Genomic DNA, 25,938 nt, shown 5'->3' with positions numbered 1-25,938 from the left:
AGTGTGTGTGTGTGTCACTTGAGCAAAAGTGCTGGATTCTGACTCTGACGTATTGTTGCCTTGGGTTTTACACACTTCTGTTACATCACTTGTTATTTCCATTGGCACTTTCAGGCTTATGCCTTGGGCACTGAAGAATATGGAAACCACCTTTTTAATATGCCGTGTATAATAAATGTAAATGCTGAATTATCTTTTTTAAAAGGTTAGATGAATTATCCTTTTTATTTTTGTCAGATAGTAACCTGCACCTTTACTTGGAATTATAAGTGGGGTTTACTAGCTATCAGCATGTCCAATGTGTCCTATTTTTTTTTTTTATGGCATAACTGTCTTCTGATCTTTATTAACATTATGCATTTATTCTTACAAATTAAATATATCACAGCACAGGATATTTATCACTTGACAGAAGCAGTTCTTATCATGTCAGTACTTTTTCCTTCAAGGTTCAATTATCATGCTTGAGTTTCTTCCTCTAAGCTTTCACAGAAAATAAAAGATGCCCAGGGCAGAAGTCAACCTTTCACTTTTGCTACAGAGGAGATGCCATCTATTTCACGCTGTGCTAAGTATTCCATCGAAACATGAGTAAAACAGTGCCTTTGGCAAACCATAAATTAGAAATAGCACTAAGCAAAGGAAATAGCTTTAATTAAAGCATTTTGTTTCAGTTTGAGGACTCGATTTGCAGAGTATTGGGCATTTTTTCTGCAGAGATGAAGACCCCCTTTTCAAATGCAAGGGACTGGTGTTAGAATCACACTAGAAAATTCGTGATGTAGAACTGCTAGTTAATGAAAGAGGAAGAAAAATGGTGGTTGCTGATTCCAAAGTGATTCTGAATTAAGACTGTGGAGTCTAAATTCCTGTTAGTCTTCATCCTATGTTAAGGACTAATTTTCAAACCTCATTTTTTCCAGTATTTTCACTGACCATTCAATGCTCTAATAGTGGTTTGTGAAAATATTTGTAAATGTTTCAATGGGTGTTATAAAAACCAATATGCAGTATAAACTGACTTCCATATGTTGGCAACTCCCCAGGCAATTAAGGTACAGAGATTTGTATTTTAGTTGTTTTATTTACTAATACTTAGAGTAGAATAATATAATTTTTAGAGCTTTCTTCAAATCACTGAAACAGTGGGAGACTAATAGAATTTTCAAATCAGCTATTCTGGCTGTGAAATATCCTCACTTAGGCAGTCAGATTCCCTTAAATCCTGTGTTTGGTTTTGGGCCCCTCACTTCAAAAGGGAGATTGAGGTGCCTGGAGTGTGTCCAGAGAAAGGCAACAAAGCTGATGAAGGGTCTAAAAAATCCTGTGAGGAGCAACTGATGTTGTTTAGCCTGGAGAAAAGGAGTCTCTGAGGGACCTTATCACTCCATACAACAACCTGAGAGGAGATTGTTCTCCTCTGTCATGTCTCAGAAGAAAGGACAATAGGAAATGGCCTTATAATTGTACCAGGGAAGGTTCAAATTGGGTATAAAAAAAAAAATCACTGAAAGAAGGGTCAGGCATTAGAACAGGCTGCCCAGGGTGGTGATGGAATCACCGTCTCTGCAAGTGTTCAAGAATTCTCTGGATGTGGCACTTGGGGATATGGTTGAGGTGTGGTTGTGGTGGTGGTGAGTTGATGGTTGAACCAGATGATCTTGAAGGTCTCTTCCAACCTTGATGATTCTGTCATTTTTGGTAAATGTATGTTAAATTCTGGGCATGGAAGTGAAAGAGAGGAAAAATTAATTTTTTGGGTTTGGCTCTTGGTCTCTGTGATTTTTATCTGGTTAATATAACAGGTTTTCTCTTGCCTACTTGAGAGTAGTAGAGACTTCGGTTCTTAAGAGGAAAAAGCCTAATATTTCCAATAGAGAGATAACAGCTCATTTCATGTAATTACTTTCAAGAATATAGTTTTAAAATATCCTTTAGGGCCTGTCCCACTGAATAGTTGGGAGAAAAGTCACAGGGATTATGACATTCTAAATCATCTGTAAAGCAGTTTTATGGGTGGAGAAAAATCAGGTGTTGGTATTCTCAAACTGTCTTATAATGATAATGGAAATGAACTTGAAACAGTGACAGAATACTGAATATATTGATGTGGACAGCGAGTTCTCTGGAAATCAAAACTGATATTCCAGATAAGGGAATAAATTAAAACAGGCTTAGATGCAGTTCAGATGGGAATAATAACAAAATAATCTTCCTGATCAAATGTTCTGTTTGCAGAAGCGGAAAATGAAATAAGACGTTCGAAACTTAAATACATCCCCTGGGATGCCAAATGGTATGGGAATGAGAGGAAGGAAATGATTTTGTGTTGCAACTTTGAAATTATAAAGATGCACTTAGAGGCGTTTGCAGACTCTGGAATTGTAATTGTAGCAGGCACTGGAGGGACCCTAAATAATGTTCTTAACATTCCACAGGGTAGCATGAAAACAGATTCATCTGTAGAGAAGACAGAAATTTGGCTTCAGGGCAAGCAGACTCGTGTCTTCCCTTCTATCAGAAGTGGAAGGTTTTTACCAGTAAGGTTTGATCTGCAGATCACAGGAAGTGAACAAAACTTTTTTTTTTCCCCTTTATTCAGTTTTGCTTTTACTGTGGCAGGTTTTCCTGATACCTTAGCAATGTATATCAGTAGTATTTCAAAATTAGTGCATTTAGTGTTACTTCGGTTGAACACTTTTCTATCATGAGTAGAAGGAAGAAAAGAGTAAGGCTTCATAGTGGTGCTATTACTAGAACTATAAGCTAAATATTTTAATTTTTTAAATGAATTTTCAGAAGAGTGGATCAGTCTTGTACCTGAACATGGCGGAAATTAAAGCAGGTGTATGAAATTAAAGGTATATATGAAGTTAAAGCATGGGTCTTGTTTGTGGACTGGGTACAAATCAGTGGTTTAGCTGTGCTATGTTTGAATTTTTCTTGGAGCTCCTCTATGCTTATAAAGAGCTATTCCACTTCTTAGTATCTCTCCATGTGCTCTCTTTGCAATGGAGCAAAGGACTTCTGTTGAACACTGTCATGGCAGAAGAGCACATTTCTCCTTGTTTTTTTCTCTACAAATCTGCATTTTCTTTGTTATGGAACAACCAGAGCAATCTGACCCTCAGATGTGTAATGAAAATGTCTCCTTGTTCATTGAGCCCTCTGTTCAAGTTGGAAGAACTATAGAAATCTTCCCTTTCACAGTTATCCAAATACTTAATGGGCACACAAAATGGGAATCTCCCTGCATTTTATTGCTGCAGGGAAATATCAGTTTCTACAGCCACATGAAATTTTGCATATCTGGAATTTCCTGTAAGACATTCTTTCAAAACAAAGTCTTTTGTCAGTGGAAAAGCTTTGATTTTTCGCTGTTGAATAAAATTTTTATTACATAGACACTTCAACCATTTGGTTGAAAAACAACCACAGGAGAAGAAAAAGTACTAGGAAGAATTTGTTCAGCAAACTGAGACAATCAAGGATAAAGTTGTACTTTAACATTTTTATGGCTATTGTAGACCATTCTCCTGTCAGTTTGGATAAATACATGTTTTTGGTTCCTTACATTGCTGTTCTGAACAATGTCTACGAGGAGTGTTCCATCCTGCCTGCTCCTTCAGTGGAAAATGTATTTCATTGGCATCGTTGCTGTCGACACTTCTGTAGTTTATGACTCCTAATGCTCTGGCAGGTTGTCTACTCATAAATAATGCAGTCTTCCTAGATTTTTTTCAGTGGTTTTTAGTGCAATTTTACCCACTAAAAATAGAGTAAATGAAAGTGTATCTGTGGAGTTAAGAAATTCTTTCTAGAAGAAAATAATTCCAAAGAGATAATAGAGCATGTGGCATGTTGTTCCCAGAAAGGCATTAGATATTTCACACTGAAACTTATTTACCAAGTGTACCTTCTCCTCAGTATAGAGTTGTCATATCTACATCATATCATCTGATGTTAGGATGTATTAAACAGGAAAGTAGGAACTCCATACAGATTTCTCTCATCAAATTTCTTAACGTTGTTACTGATATAAGGGATTCACATCCTCTAGTACTTCTAAAAGCCCTTGTTGTTGTTTTTTTCTTTATAATACTTTAATTCTGTAGCCAGTCCTGATACAGAAGACCCAGCCCTGGTCCTAGCAGTTGACTGCTCTCCAAAAGCAGAGGGCTGAAGAAAATGTTCTCAGTCTTGCTGGTTTTCAAGAGGCAATAGTAAGACCACAAGTGTAGGATATTGGTTGGCCACTGGTCCAGGGCTCTGTCATTTAAAACCTGAGCAGGATGATTAGAAAACCTCCAATAAAATAACAGGCCTAACCATGCACTCCCTTTGTATTCCCCTCAAAGTCAGACCAGGACATAGGGTAGGTGTGGTGTGTTTGAGGTTTTGAAAGCCTTACTCATGAGGATTTTTTAAACCTTTTCCACGGCAATAAAAACCAACTAGACAAAAAACCCCCCCAAACAAACCCTACTAAACTAAATTATTTATCCTTATATAATGGAAGTTTCTACTCTACTAGAAGTATTTAGAAAAACAAACTGTCCCATTGGGTCGATTTTTAACAAATCATTGCATAGTTTTTAGTCTGACAAAAGCAGAGAGCTACTGTAGTCATATATCTGACAGATTAATGAGTAAAGTATTGTGATGAAACTGCTCTATCAGATTTGCCCAGTTCTTTTGTAATGAAAGTGAAAATTAGATTTGCAATCAGATGAATAAATCTTGGGCAAAAAACACCTACTCAAAGAATGTCATTGTTCTGTTTCTTGGCTGACACTGTCAGTGCAGAACAGAACTACAAACCCAATCTGTTCTCCATATTGTTTTAATTATTTTTTTTTTCCAGAAAGTCCTTGACATTCTTGAAAAACAGCACTGGATCATTACAGAGCTGTCAATGAGTACCTAGCCCACAGAAATGTTAGCTGAGCACAAAGTGACCATAACTGATGTGAGGGCCACTCCTATACACTAGAGAACTGTATTGGTCAAAGAAGGAAGTGCACAGGTTGGAAAACTAGGAAACTATTGGAAAGTGAACATAGGAAAAGTGGATATGTTTAAATCTAGGCTATTGCAGCATCACCTGAATCGGTTGGCTAAGTGTTTATGAGAGCTTTTGAAAGAATTTATAAACAGTATCTATGTTTTTGAAGTCTGATTAGCCAAAAAAAAAATTGGGAAAAGCTCTCACAGGAGTATTATTTTTTCTTATATGTTTTGTAGTGAAATGCTGAACTGCACTAATTATAGTTTGATTTGATTGGTGAAATTTTGGTCTGGAGTTTTTCTGTTTGAAGGAAAAACAATTTATTTTGACTTTTGGAGTTGGGTTGGTTTTGTTTGTTTGTTTTCTAACTACTTTGCCCTTGTTTTTTTGTTTCTCCCTAAATGTTTTGGGAAGTCTATATCTACAAAACACTCGTGGAACATAAAAAATAGACTTGTTACTAGTCTTGTAACATCTGAAAGTTTTCCAAACTCCAACATATATGTAAAAAAAAATAAAAAATTCCATAGAGGATTTACTGCTGTCAGTGCTCCTGTGTGTTCTCTACTCATGGGTTTCTACATGGTCACAGTGAATTTATAGGGATTAAAATATTCTCTTGATTTTTAAATTCTCAGAACTTGAAGATGTTGACTAAACTCCATGATACCTAGTAATATTCTCACCCCTTGGTTTTTAGCTAAAAGCTGCTGTCATAAATAAATAAAACTACTAGCAAGTAACAAAATATGTTTAATGTTATGCTGTTTTATGACTAGATGCAGGTTTAATTCATCACTTGACACTGACTCTAGTCAGCTGTGTAAGGTAAAATTATGAGACAATGTGCCACTACACCCAAATATTCTATTCTACTTTCTTTATTGTGCTGACCTTATTTTTTCTGAATATCATGAATTAGAGGGTGGCAGAAAGGCACCCAAGTAAATTGGATTCTGTTCTAGTTATATTCTTTATTGCTTACTTGGCCTGCTCTCAGATTCTTTGGCACTGTGCTCAGTCTTCAATAGGAGTTGTATGGATTTAGTGCTGGAGCTCTTGTGTCACCACCTGCCAGCGTTTCTCCAGCTTGCCTTCCACACCTTGCAAGTGTGCAGTCAGTGCAGAGTGATTAGTTCATTTTCCCTTGGTTGATAAATTTTAAGTACATGGTAAATTTGTGGTGGGTCTGTTACAGTTTTAGTAGTTGGAGTAAATTTTCAAAATCACAGCATTTATCTCATTCCTCCAGAACAATAAGCAACAGAAAGGTTATCTGAGTCTCTGTAAGGGTGTGTAAGGGAGTGTAAATAGTTGATTTAATAATGTGCATACAGAATGGATATCTGCTGTTTTCACTTAGCTGTTATTCAGCAAAATTCTGTATTACCTGTCAGAGAGTAGAGTTCTGCCTAAATATAACATAGGAGAAAACATAGGAAAGAACTTTGGATTTTTTTTCTGTTTAATGCTATGATCAGAAAATTCTTACTTAATATGTACTAAATAGAACTTGTACATGAACAAAACCAGCATGAATCCACACAGATACCTAGTAATTGATGTGAAAATTTGTCATTTGGATGCAACGTTTTTCTGTACAAACTCTTATTTACGTAACAGAGGTGTTGACATTGTTATTGTGTTACTTGCAAAGTAAAGTGGAAAATACATGATTAGGAATATGGTAAGCAATCACACTCAAAGATGAAATGCAGGTCTACTGTGCATTAAGAAGAAGTGATTGCAGGAACTAATGAAAGAAGTTATCACAGTGTTAAACATGATCTGCTTATTCATCTAGCACAGGCTACCAGAGTCTGTCAGATGAAAGTAAAGGCATTACTGCTACCTGAAACTGTCTTTGAAGGTTGAGATACTATTTCAGTGATGTAAGTTGTTAAAATGCTCCTTCAGACTACATTGATTAAAAAAAACCCAAAAAACCACAACTTTAAGAAACTTAATTGCACCTAATTTTAATTACAGCTCAGCGTAATGCTGGCACATACATTTTGTTTGTTTGCTGTGCTCAGTATTTGAGTTGTTTTATTGCACATTCTTTTTTGCGAACACAAATGCCTGCTTGAGATCTGGAGAATGGAACTGTTGTTAATTGGGGCTATACCAAGTGATTGTCACTTCACAGTTCAAAAAAGTTGAAAAGATTTTGCGTCCTCTTTGGAAACAGTGGAAATTCTGAGAGCGAGATTTGTTGCGTGGCAGTGGTACCAGGAATGTGAAATCCCTTTGCTTTTATATAGAACTGTTGTAAGAATGTTTATGCTGTGCAACACCTGCTTATTTCTACTCCTAAATATGGAGTTTGCATTTGGTTTTGACTTTGGAGTCTCAACCTTGCCATCAGATGTCCCAAACTGCCAAAGCATCTGGATCAGCAGTAATATGATGGTGTCCTATAAAGAGACTGGAGATATTTCTGGGCCTAATGCCAAATTCCTGCCCAGACTTGCCCTGGATTTTGCATGCATTCAATGTATTCAGACATAAAAGGGTCTCACGTACTTGAAATGTCACGTGCACTTGAAGTATGGAAATAATGTCTGTTGGCCCACGTCTGTGTTAAAAAAGTGTAGGGATGGGCACGTGGTTCTATTTTCTGAAGTTGCTGCAGAGCACTGTCAGGAAGCAAAGCTGCACTTCCAAGTGCAGACATCTGACATAGCTGAGACCAGTAGTTGCATTCCCTCTGGTGGATCAGGACTGCTCAGGAAGGTACAATGTGATTTAATTGGATTGATCAGAACACAAATCCTTAAAATACTGTTTTTAGAACTCTCCCTTCCTTGTTTGTTATGTATCTAAAGACATAGTTAATCCAATTGTTCTCACCAAATTGTTGAGTGATAAATAATTCTAATTCTTCTCATAAATGGAGAGTAATTTACACATCTATTCTTGGAAGTAAATTACTTTGTTTCTGTTTTTAAAGTTGATGAAATTAAGCTAGGCATACGGATTTCTTTTTACCAGGTATATGGATTCCACGTTTGTTTCATTTTCTATATTGGGAAACTACTGTAAGACTTTTCACATGTGGGAATAAATAGGTTTACTTTCCTTTTTTTTTTTTCCTCATTCTTACTGCAGTGCAGGTCACAGATGATTTTCATGGGAATAAAGGTACACAAGGTGAAAAATTAAATAATTATATTTTAAAATTCAGAACTCAGTTACTTTTCTGTCTTACAGATGCTACATTTTCCCAGTGGCAGAACTTGACAGAATGGCTGTTTGTCAAAAAGATAAACAGCTTTATATGTTGTTGAGACATTGGTCACACAACTTATTAAATACCTCATGATTGATTTTTTTTTTTTTTTTTTTTGTTCTTGAATGATGTCGAAGTATCTTGTGTTATGTCTAAACTTTGTAAAGTTTATCAGATTACTTTGCTTAAAGGAGCCACTTTTTCTGCTAAGCAGCTTTTTACTCTGATACAGGTGTATTACTCTGGATGCAAAAATGTATTTTCTCAGTTAAGAAATAATTGCTATCTCTGATGCCAAGGGAATAGAAATTAATATGGGGAGACTTAATTACATAGCAGAATAGATTACAGTTTTGCAAATTAATTACTTATTATTTTGAAACAATTATTTTGTGAAGCATCTTAAGTTAAACGCAGAGTTGTAGTGCATCACCTTATGACATGTAACAGTAGCTTTGCATATTTCTTTCAGAGATTTTGAAAATATGGAGATAAATGATGACTAATGTACACCATCTGGCCAGGGTGGGGGGAAAAAAGATTTCCTGAGCAACAGGGTTTCTGCTAAGCTGATTTACTTAAAATAAGAAAGCAAATGTTTTTTGTTTTTGTTTTTGTGGTTTTTTTGTTTGTTTGTTTGTTTGTTTGTTTGTTTTGAGAAAATGAAATTCTAATGATTTCAACTAAGCTCCCTGGGGAAGGGTAGCCTTTGTTTTGTACTCCATGATCAATATTAAAGTGGAGCTCGTTGGGCTCCATCAGAAAGGAACTGTATCTCACCAGTCCTGTTGCATCATATATTCAGAAAAAGATTGCTGAGACTTGAAGATTTTGAGCAACATTAACAAAAGTGTTAGACAGCCTTGCAGGAATCAGCTGCCTGTGAGGAGAGATGACCCAGCTTTGTGTGGTACCAAGCCAGTGAACAAGCAACTATAAATCTATACAACCTTAGGATTAGATCCTTTGTAATGCAGACATATTGTTGTGCTTCACATCTTCTCTAGGTTTACAGCTGTCAGTTTTTTCTGATAATTTTGTGATGCAATATAGAACCAAATGCAATAATAGATGTTAGAAATTATTTCTTCTTTAATCTGTGCAGTTTCTTAGAACCAAACAACCTTCTCAGTTTCTTTTAATACAGTTTTTGTTGTGCAGGTATTCAGTCTTATGTATTTTTTTTTTTCTTTTTTTTTTTTGTTGTCTTCTTTCTCAGTGTTTCTACTTCCACTTTTAATGCAACAAAGTATTCACTTAAAGATCTCAACTAATTTGAACAAAATAATAAGCGTAGGGATTTCTCCACTGTGAAGAAAATAAAGTAGATAAATGTGTGCATCACAACCTGCTAGAAGTGCAGCCTTCAGTCTGTCTTTTGAATTTATCTTTTACTGTTTTATATTTATTTTTACTTAGCAACCCCACCTCTACAACTCTTCCAGTAATACTGAAAATGATGTGATGGATGAAATTTCATTTACTCTTGAGTAATAATTGCTTAAGCTCTGGACATACAAGATGATATGTGGCCTACAGATGTATCAGGGTTGCAGAGGCAAAAAAATTGATGTCCATGGTGACTGGCAAGAAATTACCCAAGTGTGAGAAGGGACTGCCAGAACCTTCCTGAGTGTGAGCAGGTTGTTAACTTTGCAGTTCGTGTGAGAACATCTGTTGGCTGCCTGCTTATTAAAGAGCCAAACAGTCTGTAAGAAAAGCACAACCTGTACTTGGAATATTGTTAACTATAGGGCCAAGTCATTCATCTAGCCTCTGTGGGAGACACAAGTTGTTATTTAGAAAAAAAATCAAAAATTGAGTGTCTGAGAGCATCAAAGGAAGGAAAAACTAAACACTGAAAAAATAATAGTCCTCTTTGGTTGTAGATGTATAGCTGTATGGAAATATATGTGTTCCTTTTCTCAAGGTTTTCAAGGAACTGTGGCTCTGGGATTGCCCAGTGGCTGCTTTTACAAAGCATCTTTTTATTGTGCCATTGGTTACATTAATAACATTGTCCCTGATTCTATCTTGTGCCCATTATGAATATATATAATTCTAGGGGCAAAATCTGGAACCGTTCACATATGTGCTTTACAACAGGGAACAAGGATGGAAGGAAACATTTCTGTTCTTCAGAAAGGAAGGAAAACTTTCCCAGTGTTCAAAGTTGTGTGAAATGTGGAGCTTTTAGATGTTGAATGCACAGTGGGTGCAGGCGGTCATACATGCCCTGAATCTATCCCTACTTTTCCTTGTGATCATGGAAGAATTATTAGAATCATATCAGAATGACAGAAGTTACACAACTGTTACCTGGGAGAGACCTTTGGAAGTTACCTTTTCCTTTGGCTCCTGGCAGGACTGTTGCCAGCATTAGATCAGCTCAGCTGTACCATTGCATAGCTGCATCTTCAAAACTTCCTGCTTTAAACCTGCATGTTCCAATTCTGCCCTACCTTTCTGATAAAGAAACTTTCTTAATGTACTGTGAACCTCCAAACTTGCATCTTATGACTGTGTCTCCATATTTTCCCATATGCTGATAGTTATCATTTGGCTTCATAGTCTTTGTATCCCCCTCGTACTAGTTGTAGTCTGCTGTTAGCTCTTCTCTTGGGGTCCTCTGGATGGAGAGGAGATTCTCCTTGCTGGAGAGGAAATATTTCCTTTTCTGGAACCTACACTCTCAACACTCATTTTGAACTAAGAGACCCAAAACTGTAGAAGTGTTGCAGCCTCACAGCACTCAGTAGAGATGCATCACAATTTCCCTCTGTCTGTTCACCATGCTGTTCCTAATACAACCCAGTATGGAATTTGTTTTACAATGAGTACATATTTAACTTGATGCCCACTGTGACTTCCAGGTCCTTTCTCAGCCCATATTGGTGTGGGATTATTTAACCTAAGGTGCAACACTTCACATTTTTTCCTTGGTGAGAGTCATGTGGCTTCTGTTGGTGCAGCTGTCAAGGTTTCTTGTGGTCCATCTGGCAAGTGACACACACTGACCTTAAACCCACCAGTCAGCTTAAAAATGAGATTGTCCTACCTTCCATGTGGATTTATTAGAATGTTTGCAATACTGTTTAGGAAATAAGAAACACTCCTGCTTCCATAAAAGAAATGAAATAAACAGAAACAAGACCAATATTACCTTTTAAAAATGGATGGTAAGTGATAGGGTAGAGTTGTTTGGATTTGAACTGTCCCATTAAAATGAACTGCAGGGGTATGTGACCATTAGGCAGGTTACACTGGCATCAGGACTGGTGTGTAGCCCAAAGAGCAGAAGAGCATTAGAACATTGTTTGAGGGGGAATTGCGAAAGGCAAAGATGCTTTTTAGGGTGGAACCTGGTAGGCTAATGGATGGAATTAAATTACATGTTTGCCTATAAAATAGGACACTGGACATGGTGACCCAGGAGGCCCCATCCAGTCCTGTATCCTGTGTTCTTTTTAAGTAAAGAAGCTATTGCCATCTTGTATATGTGAAACATATATCTTTTGTCTCACTTTTTCTCTTACTACTATGGTTTTGATATATATTTTGCCCACAGCAAATGCCAACTATAATATTTTTGTCTTCCTTATGTTGTCTTACATTATTTGTCATTCTCTATCCAAGCTGCAGACTTAGTTATATGCAGGGAGACAAAAATAGCTGTTATTGTGGAATGTGTACATGGTAGGATTTGCTTGTATTGAAGCATTTTTTGAGTATGTTTCTCAGGAATGCTGATAATCCATATTATTGTAATCTCTGTGGTGCTCTCTAGCTAAAGAGGTTTGATGGATTTTGGTGCACAAGCCATTCACATTTCTTCTATCAGGCCACTTCACCCTTGTTAAGCAGTAGTTGTTGTAGCTGACTGGTGATAAATTGATGGGTAAATGGAAGAGACAATTTTAAAGGCAATATTAGGAAGCTTGAGGAGAAGGAGGATGTCCATCAGTGTCACTGTACTGGAAGATCCCATACAAAATGTAAGGTAGCTGAGGAGAAACTGCCTTGGGTGAAGTGTTACAGTGTTCATATACCAGTATTATGTCTGAAGGTAAGAAGAACAGACATCTTAACTGATCTCTTTTGGTAGCAGTGACTTCTACCATTTATCCAAATCAAGTATGCTAATACTGTAGAGAGAAGAAGCCCCCAAAATATTACCTAGTTAGCTAGGAAAAGAGATTCAATAGTTCTGCTCAAAGTAAGAATGTTGGTAAAATGCAGAAACAAACAACATTTAAAAAACATTTAAACAAATATGAAGTTGGAGCTTCAATGATACAAGGTGGTGACACAGTACCTTAAAACTTCTTCGAGCATAATAGGGTGATTTAAAGAAACTGTGGTGATGTGGAAGAAAGAATAAGTCAAAGTAAGCTTTTACATTAAGATGAAAAAGTTGTAAGACAGTTTAAAATTAAGTGAACACTCTGTTAAACAACTTAAAACTTTTTGAATATCCTTAGTGTGGGATAATGGCATCTTAACCTTCCTTATTAGGTAGAACTCTGTAGGTCCTAATTAAATAAAGGCTGATATAATGAATACTAAGTATACCACTGCTTGCCTTCTGAGAGTATTCCCAGGGCCCTGTTCTACAGCATTTTCTGGTTTTAATGAATGCATAGAATCCTATTGACCTGGATGGGACTATTTGCTTAAGCCAAAGGTACAGTATGCTTCCATGTTTGCAGAAACAGAGCTGTTTTTTCTCTCACAGAGTGTGAAAACAAGAAAATCTCATGCAATTACATAATTATAACCTTGTCAGTACAGTTATCATTAAGTGTTATGCAAACAAAACCTGTAAAATAAACTGCCATGGAGGTATCTCCTTAGTCCTGATCAATACAACTTACCTTCTTACTGCAAATTTGAACTAGTGAAAAGCTGTAACATTACATTGTCTTTTATTGTACTTTTTTTGTCTTCTACAGGAAAAAGTAGAATATGCCTTCCTGATAATTTTTACAGTTGAAACATTTTTGAAGATTATAGCATATGGATTATTATTACACCCCAATGCATATGTTAGAAATGGATGGAATTTATTGGATTTTGTAATAGTAATAGTAGGGTAAGTAACTTATCTTTCATCATACAAATATTTTAAATTTTCTTTACAGGGAGGTAGATACAGGGCTGTTTGGTGGTGAGTAGCAACCTCTGCTTGATTTCTGTTCCTGTGGAGCAAAAGAATGAACTAAGTGAAAAATTTTAAGAAAGTCCTAAAAGTTTTCTATGCTGTCTGTACCTGTAGGCTGCATTGCATGATCAGCTTTATAGTGCAAGTTCCCAGAGAATTCTGAGTTCTGACAAAGATTTTTCCACAGTAGTCTTTCAGAATATTTTTCCATCTGATTTTTCAAGGTAAATGGATGTCTTTCCATATGGTGAAAGTTGATCTGTTGATTACATTATTTCATTTATTTGTTTAACTCTGTGCTGTGATCGTGTGGAGATATCTAGTATACAAAGACCTCTGGGAGAACCCACATGTTTCAAGTGAAGAGTGGTCAGGGAGACAAAACTAACTGAGTGATTCCTTGACATTTGCAAGATCTGAGGGAACTTGACTTTGTTTTGGGATGTTGCATGTCAGGCCCCAGATACATTTATGACTTTGGTTTGCATGAGGTAGAATGTCTGCTAAGAATTACCCTGTGCACCTTGCTATACCAGGAAGCCCTGGAAAGTTTGTTCTTTGCCTCAGAGCTTGGGCCTTACACAGGTTACAGAAGAGAGGAGAGTGGAACATCCCACATTTATGTTGTGTAGCTGCTTATGATGAATAACTTTTGTGTCAGGACTTCATGTCCATGGTTGTTCTAGTTCATTAGATCCTACCTTCAGCTGCCTGGGGAATGAATCTTGAGACAGATATTCACTACTTTCCGAAATATTGTGGAGATTATATTAAAAATGTTTTTTCAGTACTTTAAATTCTGCTTATTGAAAATATTAATTATCTAGAACATGGAGAACATCATCCATTGTATAACCCTGTATGTTGTTACTGGCTTGCAAAGGCAACCTTGGTGTGCATTGTGCAGTTTTAATTTCAGTTTTAAATTCAAACTGTATCAAAGGTTGTGTGTAATTGAAAGGGCCCAGAAATTAGAGTGTGTGCTGCTCTTTACTTGTGTCATTACAGTAAGGAAAAAGAAGAAGATGCAAAGTAAAAGAATTTGTAGTAAAGCATCGTTTAAATTTGGGCAAGTGCTATGAATGTATGAGTGCCAGATTTGTAACTATTTGATTCTGAGATGCTAAATGTTACTGAGAAGATTGTATTTGGGCCAGTTGCTTGGCATTCAGGGAGTTTTGGTCCGGGACTAAAATTTGTGTATAAATAGATTCCTTCATCAGGTCAGGTCATTCTCAACAGATTGGCCTCTGTGCCTGAAGGGGAAGCTTGGTGGGCAGGTGAAGAGACTGTCACACACGAGTTCTGTTCTCTTGCCAAGCAGTCACTTGAATAGACCTCTTCCCTTTTGTCAAGTGACCACAGAGTTACAGTAACCCTGGAGCAGTCTAATTAACATGACCTCTATCTTTGGCTGTGTCCTAAATACATGATAACTAAAAAATTTTCCATTAACTCATAAAACACTCATTATTGGAGGCTAAATGTAGTTAGGTCAAATGCTCACACTGAATCTATTGAAAATATGAATAAAAAAGGACTACAAGTTATCAAATACCTAAAATATCACACAAAGATTTTCCTAGCTCAAAACCAAAATTTTTGGAATATAAACTATTGTATAGGTTGTCAGCAGCCTACATGTAAGGCAAGGTGGACCTTTCATAACATATCAGGCACTGGCAAAACTGCAAGCAATGTTTTTGTTCTTTAAAGAAGAGCACAGCCTACATGATTAAGCAAGCATGAGTCCCATTTATTTAATTAATATGTAAAAGCCCAGTGAAAAATTGATTTTCATATATAACCCAAGGTGGATGTGGAATCACTTCTGGATCTGATTCTGTTTGATTGGCTTGAATGTGAAATTTCATTAGGTATTTTAATAGCTCTGAAAGAGCTACCATGATGTCCTGTATTGAATGTATTGAAATTTCCTTCATGTGCTTTCTCAGCAGAAACTGTAACAGTCCAAGTGCATTAATCTTAATTATACCCAAAGAAATCTCTACAAGCAAAAGGGAAACATGTATAGAGACTTTTTCCCAAATCAAATCTGGCATTTAAACTTTGGTAAACTGTAGAGGATTGAAAATGTAACTTTCAGTAAAGGAGATCAATATTTCTCTGCCTTGGTGGCTTTATAGGAATGAGAAATGTCCTGATTTCAACTGGACAACATAAAGAGACAGAGCTGTAGACATAGCTGCAATATAGATATAGCTGTAAGCACAGCATGAATTACTTTGGGTGGTCTACTACTTGCCTACCTGCTATCTCACCTAGTTTCCATTGATTTCTGTTAAAGAATGAGATCCTGGTAGAGAAAGTTTTCATAGCATCTCCTGTGCCTGTAGCCCTTTAACTTTCTGAGTGTTGTGTGAACTGACAGGCTGAAAGCAGGTTCTCTGAATTCAGAACTAGATTCAGAAGTCTTTTTAATGTCTGCTTTGAAAGCATAAATAGTCACTCTTGAAATCATTGAGGTGGCTTGTTTTCCTGGAATTATGCTTCTATTAAATTGTGGGACTGAATCAGGACCTGAAATACTAAATGTCTGGATTTGGTTATAGCAGTATGTAGGTTGCTGATGTTCATTCCATCATCAGTAGAGTCTTTGTGGCTGGGTTTTGTTCTGGAGGAGAATGGGGTGGACCAGGGCTGGGTATTGACTGATATGGATCAATTACTGACTGGGGGGAAGGTAAAGTCTCCAGTATTCTGGTTTAGGCAACCTATTAATATGTGATTTCAAGCAACTATCCAGCATGAGAGAGCTGTTAACCAGAGTTATGAAAACTTTTCATGACCAAAGTAAACCCCTGCACATTTCAGGCATTTTCTACAAGTGTGAAACACTTCTTAGGGTTACAAGACTCTACTAACTTGATAACCCTTTCAGGAGCATGCAGTTTTACAACTACTGAGCTACAGACTCTGCAAAGGATAACATAGTTTGTGTGGTCCAGCTGCAGTCTAGAAAACCACCCATCTGAAGTGGAGCTCCAAACTAAAACCAACCTGAGCTTAATTTGTATTTCAAGCATTTGCATCACTTTAAATTGCTGCTAGAAGTGGGAAAAAAAAAACACAAACCTCTCATCTTCCAAACTGTTCTAATGATCCCTAGTTCATTCCTGCAGGGAAAAAATATAATATAATAAATGAGCCATCTGGGAATATATTTATCCTCAGAGGTATTATGTGTAAGAAAAAAAATCTTTGTGGTGTTATTAAGTTGTTATGCTCTATTTTTAATATATTCAGTTTCTGCTGACTATATAGAATATTGGAACTGCAGTGTCACTTGGAATTCATATATTCCACCAAAATTAGACTAGATGGTTTTTAGCTATTATCTGTTTCTTCTTCTAAAGAGAAGATTAATTCTTCAAAAGTTACAGTTAAAATGTTTGAACCAAAGTAGCAAAGTAGCTTCATTGATTTAAAAGTAGCACGTTGCATATACAAGAGGAATGCTACATTACTGTGTGATCCTTGTTCTCTAGAGGGATTATAAACTCTTGCACTTCCTGACTCTTCCTGCCATGATTTAATGTGTAAATATACCTCTCATTTTGACATCTGAACAACTTTTCAGAACTGTCTGCAGTTCAAGTAATTTCCAGAGTAATTGCATGGTAAATGGATAGTGATGACCTTACCTTTCCTCTAATTTTCTAGATTATTTAGTGTAATATTGGAACAATTAACCAAAGAAACAGACGGTGGCAGCCACTCGGGTGGCAAACCTGGTGGCTTTGATGTCAAAGCCCTAAGAGCCTTTCGTGTACTGCGACCTCTCCGGCTTGTATCAGGAGTGCCCAGTAAGCTCTTTTCCATTTAATTCCATGGGAATGAATACTGCAACTGCTCTGATTATTTCACTTTCTTGTTCCAGGCACTAACAGAAATGAGAGGACAAAAATCTCAACTCTATACTGTCTGGTTGTGTATATAAAGTGAATTTCAAGATGACTGATACCCTTTTCCAAGTTGAACAAGGGATTGTGAATTCAGTCAGTGTATGATCTTCTTACACAGTTCAATAAGCAGATGGGGAATACGCTTCCTTTTTAGGAGCTTTATATAAAAGGAAATTACGTGTTAAAATGCTAAAACACCAGAAAATAAAATTCAGATTTTTTTTTCAATTCTAAAAGCCTGCAGGTCTGAAAGTGTAGGTGGTCCTAAATTGGTTTATATGTTGGTAAGTGTATGCCAAAGCACATTACACATTTTGTCTTTCCTGCCCCCTCCAGTGCACATGAATGCCTTCTGTTTATCTCAGTAGACCTAACAGATAAATTAGGAAACTTAAAAAGTAGAACAAAATTGTTTAAAGAAAACCATTGAATTTTCTGATATTTCCCCTTTTCTTTTAATACATTATTAATTATTGAAGCTATTTGGGCTGAATACAAGACTCATGGCTTATGATTCAGCTCTTTCCAAGAGATCCAGCAGAAGAAAGCTGATTCTGTGTTTATTCTATCATGGTCTGTTACATGGAAATGATCATGATTTTGCATATTTGGCAAAAGGACTTCAGTGAGGATAGAAGCAGCCTATGGAATGTCAGAAAGGAAGTCTATTAAATTAAAAATGAGGCATTATTTTATTCTCATTGGTACTGTGGCAGCTTCATTAGTCTGGGATTCACTCATTTTGGTAAAGCCAAAATTTGGATAAATATTTGATTGAGAAAAAGAAAATGAAGTAGTTCTGAAAGTGACAGGAGAGAGAAATGATATGAGTAAGTTTGTTCAGAGTAAAAACGTGTTTTCCCAATTAACTATATTTTTCTCTCCAGACCAAAAATACAGTTCTGCAATTGGCTGAGTGTACATTTTCCCAGGACTTGCCTCAAAGTTGTGGTTGTTGCACAGAACTTGTTAAAGGTCATATGAAATGACCTGTAGCCCAACACTGACTACAGACCCTTTCTTTTTAGAAAACCATAGATTCTTGTGACACATTTCAAGCACTTCCTTCTGTGACATAACAGAGGAAATAATTGGTCAGAAAGTTTTAGATTCTTTTGAAGCTTTTTGTTACAGGAACATTTTGTGGTTCTGGGCAGTAGAATTTTTTTAAAAAAGTTATCTCTGCATGTGTGTTTCAATAATGTCTAATAATCTGTAATTATAGAAAGTTTGGTAGTGTGAGACATAGAAATATGGCTTATATCTTATAACCTCATTTTTTTTCCCTTTTAGGTTTACAAGTTGTCCTGAACTCCATTATAAAAGCCATGGTCCCCCTCCTCCATATTGCCCTTTTGGTATTGTTTGTAATCATAATCTATGCTATTATAGGATTGGAACTTTTTATTGGAAAAATGCACAAATCTTGTTTTCTTATTGATTCAGGTAAGTCATGAAACTGTTGACTAAAATAAGGGTTTAATTATGTTTTCTTTCAAATCTGTGGGATTTCAGTTTGAAATGGAACCAGGGGCCAAAGCACTAAAACTTCTGTAACCCCAATTTACACTGTGGTTTATAATTTTTCCACTGAATGCACTCTTCCTAAAAAAAAAAACAAACCAACACCAAAACCACAAAAAAATCAAACAACTTAAAGACTAGAACATGCTCTGAGTAGGTTTTCATTTCTGATATGTGTAGTTTAAATGTCAGTAATGAAAATAATGAGTGACTATGTACAAAGCATAATTTATTGGCTTTTTTCTCATCTCTGATTGCTGAAAAGGTACCTAGTCCTCTTTCAGGGAAGACAGACTTTACCAAGTTCATAATTTGTCAGTGTTTCTCCTTCAAGATTGTGGCAGTGTGGTAAGAAGTGCAGTTCTGAAATGAGTAAAGAAAGAAACCAGTGTTCTCCATCCAGGTGAAATGATGAAATGGAGGTGTGTGTTGGTGGAGAATTTTGAACGAGTGAAACCTCATGAGGGAGGGATCTTACCTGGTGGCTAAGGGTGCATTTCTATCAGCTAAGTAATGAAGATGATGTGTAGGAATTAGATCTCTTTTTCTTAATGGTCCTCGTCTTGGCACGAAGTGGCAGAAAGTGAAGTAACAGCAATGGAAAGGAAAGAAAAAAATTAGCCTGAGGAGCTTCTACGAAATGATGTATTATTACATGCTTCTTTCCACTGCTTAATTACTCAGGCTCTTGTATACATTGTTTTGATTAAGTTATTTTGTGGTTGTAAGGCCCAGATGAGAGAGACTCAAAGCTCGAAAGCTCCCACATGTTGCATTTCTCAGCTTGAAATCTGGATTTATGTTACAGCAGGGTTTCTTCATGCAAGGGGTTAACTCATAAAAAATTGAGAACTCAAAGCTGTGATTTTTTTTATTTTTTTTGATCAATTTTCAGATATACTAGTTGAAGAAGATCCAGCACCTTGTGCATTCTCAGGGAATGGACGTCAGTGTGTCATGAATGGCACTGAATGTAAGGGTGGATGGGTTGGACCGAACGGAGGCATAACCAACTTTGATAACTTTGCATTTGCCATGTTGACTGTGTTCCAGTGCATAACCATGGAAGGCTGGACGGATGTGTTGTACTGGGTAAGTTCATAAATCACTGAGCTTGCTTTGCTTTTATGTTCAAGGGAGAATTGAACTGTGTTTTGCAATGCCGTCATCAGGAGATCTGGATGAGTTTTGCAGAAGACAAACTCAGCTGCATATTCTTTCCAGTCACACATGTTACTGGACTCCTCAGGCTAAAAAGATATTTTAAAACCAAATTTTTTCATTGCTTATTTGAGGGTTTTTTTTGCCTATTCCATTTGGATAAATGTAATACTACATTCATGTCCTTTGGACTAGCCTTTTTTCATGTGAGCCTACAGATATTAAGTATGTCTTCAGTGATTAAGTTTAAGAGCTCTCTTTTTGCAATATTTCTGCAGAATTTTTCCCAATGTTAACATAAATTAGAACAAAGCATGCTCTCAACTGTCATTGCTTGCCATGGGGACTGCAAACCATTTGTTAACCATTCAGAAACAACAAATTACAAGAGCCATGACCCTGATGTCATCTCCATAGAAGCAGCAAAAGGTATTCAAAAATGTAACTGTGTGAATTCCCACCTTTAAATGCTACTTTGACATAAGGTATGGTACCTCCACAGTCTTGCAACATAAATGAAGTCAGGTGGACACAGACTGAGAAACTGAAGATTTATTTAGTCCTGATTTTCCCAATGAGAACACACAGATTTTTTTTAAAGGAGTAGTCCCCTAAATATACAGATAGAAATTTCTCTGCTTAACCCCATTGCAGTCTAAAGGACACTACATTCTTTTGTGAATCTTTAAGCATCTAAATATCTGATGTGAGTGATTTGTCCAGGGTCATTCAGGAAGCCCCTGACAGCACCTTCCAGGTGCTGAACATCAGTGAGAATATGCTGTACTACTTGGTACTCTGCAGTAAGTCTTTGTGGCAATTAGGACCTTATAACTAATACAACTCTAACCATTCAAAGGTTGGAAAATATTTATGGAAGGAAAGTGATTACTAGTAAGGATCACTGTTAGCAAGCTGTTAAAAGTGGATGAGATCTGCAGATGTATTTTACTAGAACTATACTCCAGGTGATGTTGCTACCAGCAGCTCACATGGTGAATTTGTTACTTTGTCTGGCCAAGTGGAACTATTTACTGTTATTATCTGTTGTGGGGTACTGGATGCATTTAAGAATCTAGTATTACCCAGTGAATGAACACATAATTTTATGTAGTCATTTGTTGCAAATCAAGGTAAAACAAGCTGTTGCTAAAACATTTAACATCAGTGTAATCTCAGATAAAATATGTGATACTGGAGTACAGAATACGGAGATGTTTTAAGATAATGTTACTGTTTAAGATAATTAATGGACATTCTTTTAGGATGGAAAGACAAAAAAAGGCAAATATGAATATCTGCTTCCACTGTCTTACCAGAGATAAAAAACCAAATTGTAAGAAAAGAATACTACAAGAAGCTAAGGCAGCCATTTTAGCTCAACGTGCATGGGTTTTGTGGATTGCTTTTTACTTGGAAATTTGTTGATGATACACAGACTGAATCAGTTTTACACAAAACAAACAAATAAAACCAAACCCATAAATATCAGAAACTGCACAACATTCTAATTTCCATTCAGTCACTGTGTGAACAGTGAAATAAATTCTGTGGGCTTATCTTGCGAGCAGGTGTAATGTGAGGGGGTGAAATATGTGCAATATTTTGCATCGTGTTCTGTTAGCATTCTGTTAGCAAGGATGACAGCTGAAAATGACAGCTTCCAATAGCACTCCCTGGCACAGCTCGTTATCACCTGGTTAACGACAGTAAACTTGGTTTAAAAATTCTCCAAGCACCAATAATGATTTTTCCCTGAGGCATATCTATTATAAGTTGAGGCCTTGATCCTGCTACTGCTGGGAACCCTTCAGATTGTGGTGACTCACATGGGCATCCTGCTGCTCACCAGTTTGCATCTGAATCCCATATGTCCTACTGTTTTTTAGAGAGTTCATCTGGCCACTTTTTTCTTTCTAACTTACTTGCAACTCACGGGATAGCAGATATTACATATTCCATCCACAAGAAATATCCTTAGTGCCAACAGTTAGACTTGGGAGGTGAAGGGGTGTAGTGTCCTCATTTTCACCAGCCAGTGCAGCCTGTATGTTCCCAAATTGTACAGTATGTTTGTGGCTGCACACCTGTGTGCCTTCTCCATTTATACCAGGACTCTGTTTATTCCCAGTCACAGTCCTTTCTGTTTGCTCTTGAGCCCTAACTGAAGGCTCATGTTATTAGTTTTGGACTCCAGTGCAGTCCAAGTGGCAGCTTTTGTGTGCCCAGGTTTTTAATGCTCTGGCTCCCATTCTAAAGCGGAGACCAATAGTACTCTTTGCCTCACTTTCAATTTAGGCTAGCAAGCTCTCAAGAATTACAAAAATTTGAGTCTGCATTTGCATATCTGGCTCTAGATTTTTCCCATGTCTTTGAAGCATCTAGATGTATAGTCTATTAATGGCAAACACGGATTTTGTAAATTGGTTTTTATTTTTAGCTGTTTCACTCGCTACGTAGGAACACAGATAATGAGCAGTGATACTTGCCAGCAAAACCCTCAATTTTCCCATGAGTACCAAAATTATCACATTTAATTCTTTTTGTTTTCACCATAGTGAAGTTATCTTTAGTTACTACACTCAAATAATCCACGCTGACACTACCATAACTTGAATGAGAGATGGGCAGGGCCTCTGAGAAGCCACCTTAATGGGATGGGCTGCCAGCACAGTTGATTCAATGATGAAGCAACTGTATTAGTGGCTACTGAATTTTCCTAGCTCAATGTTATGGAGAGATACTACATTACCAAGTCAAATGTTAACAGCTCCTCAGTTCTCTGACACCAGCTAGCACTGTTCAGATTGATCTGGAGACTTTTTGAGATTGAAGAACTCAAGCTGAAATTGCTGAATACATTGATGTCTTAAATGGTTTTGCCTATTAATACACATACTGATATGTTAACAAGATATTCTCTCAAGGATTCACGTTTAAAATACTCAGTTCATTACTTGAAATGTCTAAGCAGTCTCCAATATATCTAAAACTTGCATAAGGTTTAAGGAAAGGGATGTCAGGTTTTTTTAATATAGCCTTTACTGATACTTTTTAAAACTGCCTGTTACTAGTTTTTGCTAATAACATATATTATCATCAAAGAAATACTTCATTCATAATTCCTCTGCATTTATAACAGAAAAAGTGTGCACTTATGAATCTGTTTCTTGCTTTAGAAAGCTTTATATACTTCACTATATCCTCTGAAGCATCTTAGGACATCTGAAGAAAATCCATCAGTTCTGTAACACAGCCTGTTTAGGCTACACAGCACTTTTGCATGTGTCTATATGCCATTTTGCATAAGTGTCTACACAGCCATTGCATTAATGTTACTGGAAGTAACCTATCAAGATGAAAAAGACTGTATCAGTAACTGTATTTCCTTATACAAGTACAAGAACTGTGGCTTCCTTACCGGTTTCTCAATAGTACCAGGCACTTTTCTTTATTATGCAAGAGCTAAAAGGTAGAAAATCACTCTATATTTATTTTCTAACTAGGTGGGAATTAGAAAAAAGTATAACTCCCACGTAAACCTATGTATAGAAAAAGAAAATAATTACAATAATAAAACAAAGCAGTCTATTAATTTTTTTCAGAATGTTAATCAGATGATGAGGAACTCAATCTTTTTGATTGAGATCTTTTTAGAATGCTCATAGTTCAAGAATTTTTAAGGAGAGCTTACTCAGAAGTATTATAAGAGGGGGTATAGTGTACTTGAAACCAGGCGATGTGCAGCAAAGATTTTTCCTGAACACAAGGAAGTGTTTTACAAATACATCTCACAAGAAAACCCTTGGCTCATGTACAAAATGTGTTATTAAGCTATAAACAAAAAGCTGCAAAATATGAAGTGTTATCAAAACTGTCATCAGAGTGCTGAGGAGTCTCCTAAAAAATACTTTTCGAAAAATGCAACCAGCAGTTAAATAATCAATAACATTCTAGGCCTTTAAATTGAATTATTTAATAAGCTAATGAGAATCAACTGCTGAGGGTGATTTAAGCCATATTAGTCCCACTCCACCTGCAGAAAGGGCAGGCATGTTGCTGATCCAAATAATACTTGTCAGGAATGAATTTCATCTTATTGCCAGAGAGAAGTCAAAGAATGCTTGACAGCTTTTTTCCCCTTTGTAAATCAGTTACAAATATTCAGCAATGTTAAAAATTGTGAAGAAAAATCACAGAAAATACTTATTTCTTCCTTTTTTTTTTTGTTACATACCTATGGACAGCTTGATGCTGCTCTGTTAGCATCGCTCAGCACCACTCTCAGGTCATCTAAGGGAGACTCTTCAGTGGAACAAGTCAGCTCATCCCCAAAGGCATTGATGTGCTGCATGCTCAGTGCTCCCAGCCTTCGATGACTACATAGCCAGAAATTTAACACATGATGTACAGCTGGAGAAAGAGTGATAGAAATTTGGATGGCAGCATTAGTATATTGCATAAATCTCACTGAAGAGCCAGGGACAGCAGGCAGAATTTTTTCAATTTGAGTGTTAATTACTTCAATCCAGTTTCATGTTAAAATCTAGCTTAACTCCTCTACCTTTAAGGTAATGATCTGGACTAATTACCTTTTTATGCTCTCTAGGTATAAAAAGCTCCGAATCAACCCATTTTAGATTGCAAAGAGAGAGAACTTAATCTCAGAGAGAAAAGGGAATGATCAAATTCAGACATGCAAACAGAGCTACCATCCCAAGGAATAATATACATATTAAGAGTTTGAATTAGGATCAGAGGGGATGATAATACAGTGTAATTTCTTTCCAATTAGCATCTTAACACAGACCCCACCCGAGGAGGATTTTAAACTACCGAACAGGGAAATATCTTTCCCATGAAGTGAACTTGATTGACTTTGACAAGTTATCTTGTATCTCAGTCTTAGCTGACTGCTGACCTGAACTGCAGTCAAAGCGTGGAACTAATTTCTTGTCACAGATCATTGCAAATACTAAAAAGAACGTATTATTTCTCCCCAGAAATTTTAAATAAAAATGGGTAGAAACTGGATTAGAAATAGAGTCTGGAATTCAGGTAGTGCGAAGAATTCCACTAGTGGAATAGCTAGAGTTTCTTCCAAAAACTTTGCCATGAGAAGAAAACCATTATTTTAAAAGCATCGTAGTTCCCAGTCTGTCCCAGGATAACAGTTTAGTAAATAAATTCAGACCTCCCTTGAGTATTCAGGTTTTGGTCATTATTGCTACATAAACTAAGGAAACAGTTGTACATCATATAACTGAACAGCGTATGCTGTTCTTGCATTTTGTTGTGTCCAGCATATGGGGAATATTAAATACATCCAATTGTTATATAATCTTGTATAAGTGGCATAGCAGATACCAAATGGGTGTTTAGTACCTATCACCAAACTGGATATTATTATTTTGTTCATTTTAATACATGATAGCTAAATATTTTAAAAGTAAACACACTTCATTATATTAGTTACTCAATTCCAATAGTTTTTGAGCCCTTAGATTTAACAAATCGAATCAGTGCATAGGGTGTATAAATTTCTTTTGTGAAGTTAGCTTGGGCAATATAGATAAGTAGGTAGAAGCACTCACAAAAATTGTTAATCCTAAATTAACAAGCTGAAACTCATGAAGGAATCAAACACTTGCATTTTTTTTTTATACCCATTTTGTTAAGCCTGGTAGAGTCTTCAGCAACAAACCTTCTCTGAGTTACTCTTTTGTAGAGGTCGTACTGGTAGTACTCTTGATTTTTGTTATGGTGGTGTCCCTCTGCTCTGCAGTTTCAACCTGGCATAGCTATCTGAAAAAGGACATAATTTTTTAGCAGTCATGTTTGACATCAAGGCTTTCCTTGGAACAATTACTTGATTTCCACCCGCCCCCTCCCCCTGGTTAGACAGTAAGCTGATTAATGGAATGCC

At 36.6% G+C, this 25,938-nt stretch overlaps 1 protein-coding gene across 10 annotated transcripts in view; it reads left to right on the top strand.

The window, feature by feature from the left end:
* Positions 1–25,938, top strand: part of CACNA1D (calcium voltage-gated channel subunit alpha1 D) — a 170,022-nt gene that overhangs the window by 49,013 nt on the left and 95,071 nt on the right. For all 10 annotated transcript variants that reach the window (XM_051811506.1, XM_051811514.1, XM_051811511.1 and 7 more), the window contains exons 4-7: positions 13,193–13,332; positions 17,086–17,228; positions 18,621–18,773; positions 19,747–19,943. In XM_051811506.1, coding sequence (XP_051667466.1) covers positions 13,193–13,332; positions 17,086–17,228; positions 18,621–18,773; positions 19,747–19,943 — 633 coding nt within the window. The remainder of the gene's footprint in view (positions 1–13,192; positions 13,333–17,085; positions 17,229–18,620; positions 18,774–19,746; positions 19,944–25,938) is intronic.

The sequence above is a fragment of the Manacus candei genome, unplaced genomic scaffold (genome assembly GCF_025592945.1).
Source record: "Manacus candei isolate 608988 ecotype Guabito, Panama unplaced genomic scaffold, ASM2559294v1 h1tg000082l, whole genome shotgun sequence".
Lineage (NCBI taxonomy): Eukaryota > Metazoa > Chordata > Aves > Passeriformes > Pipridae > Manacus > Manacus candei.
This window is presented reverse-complemented; position numbering and strand designations above follow the sequence as displayed.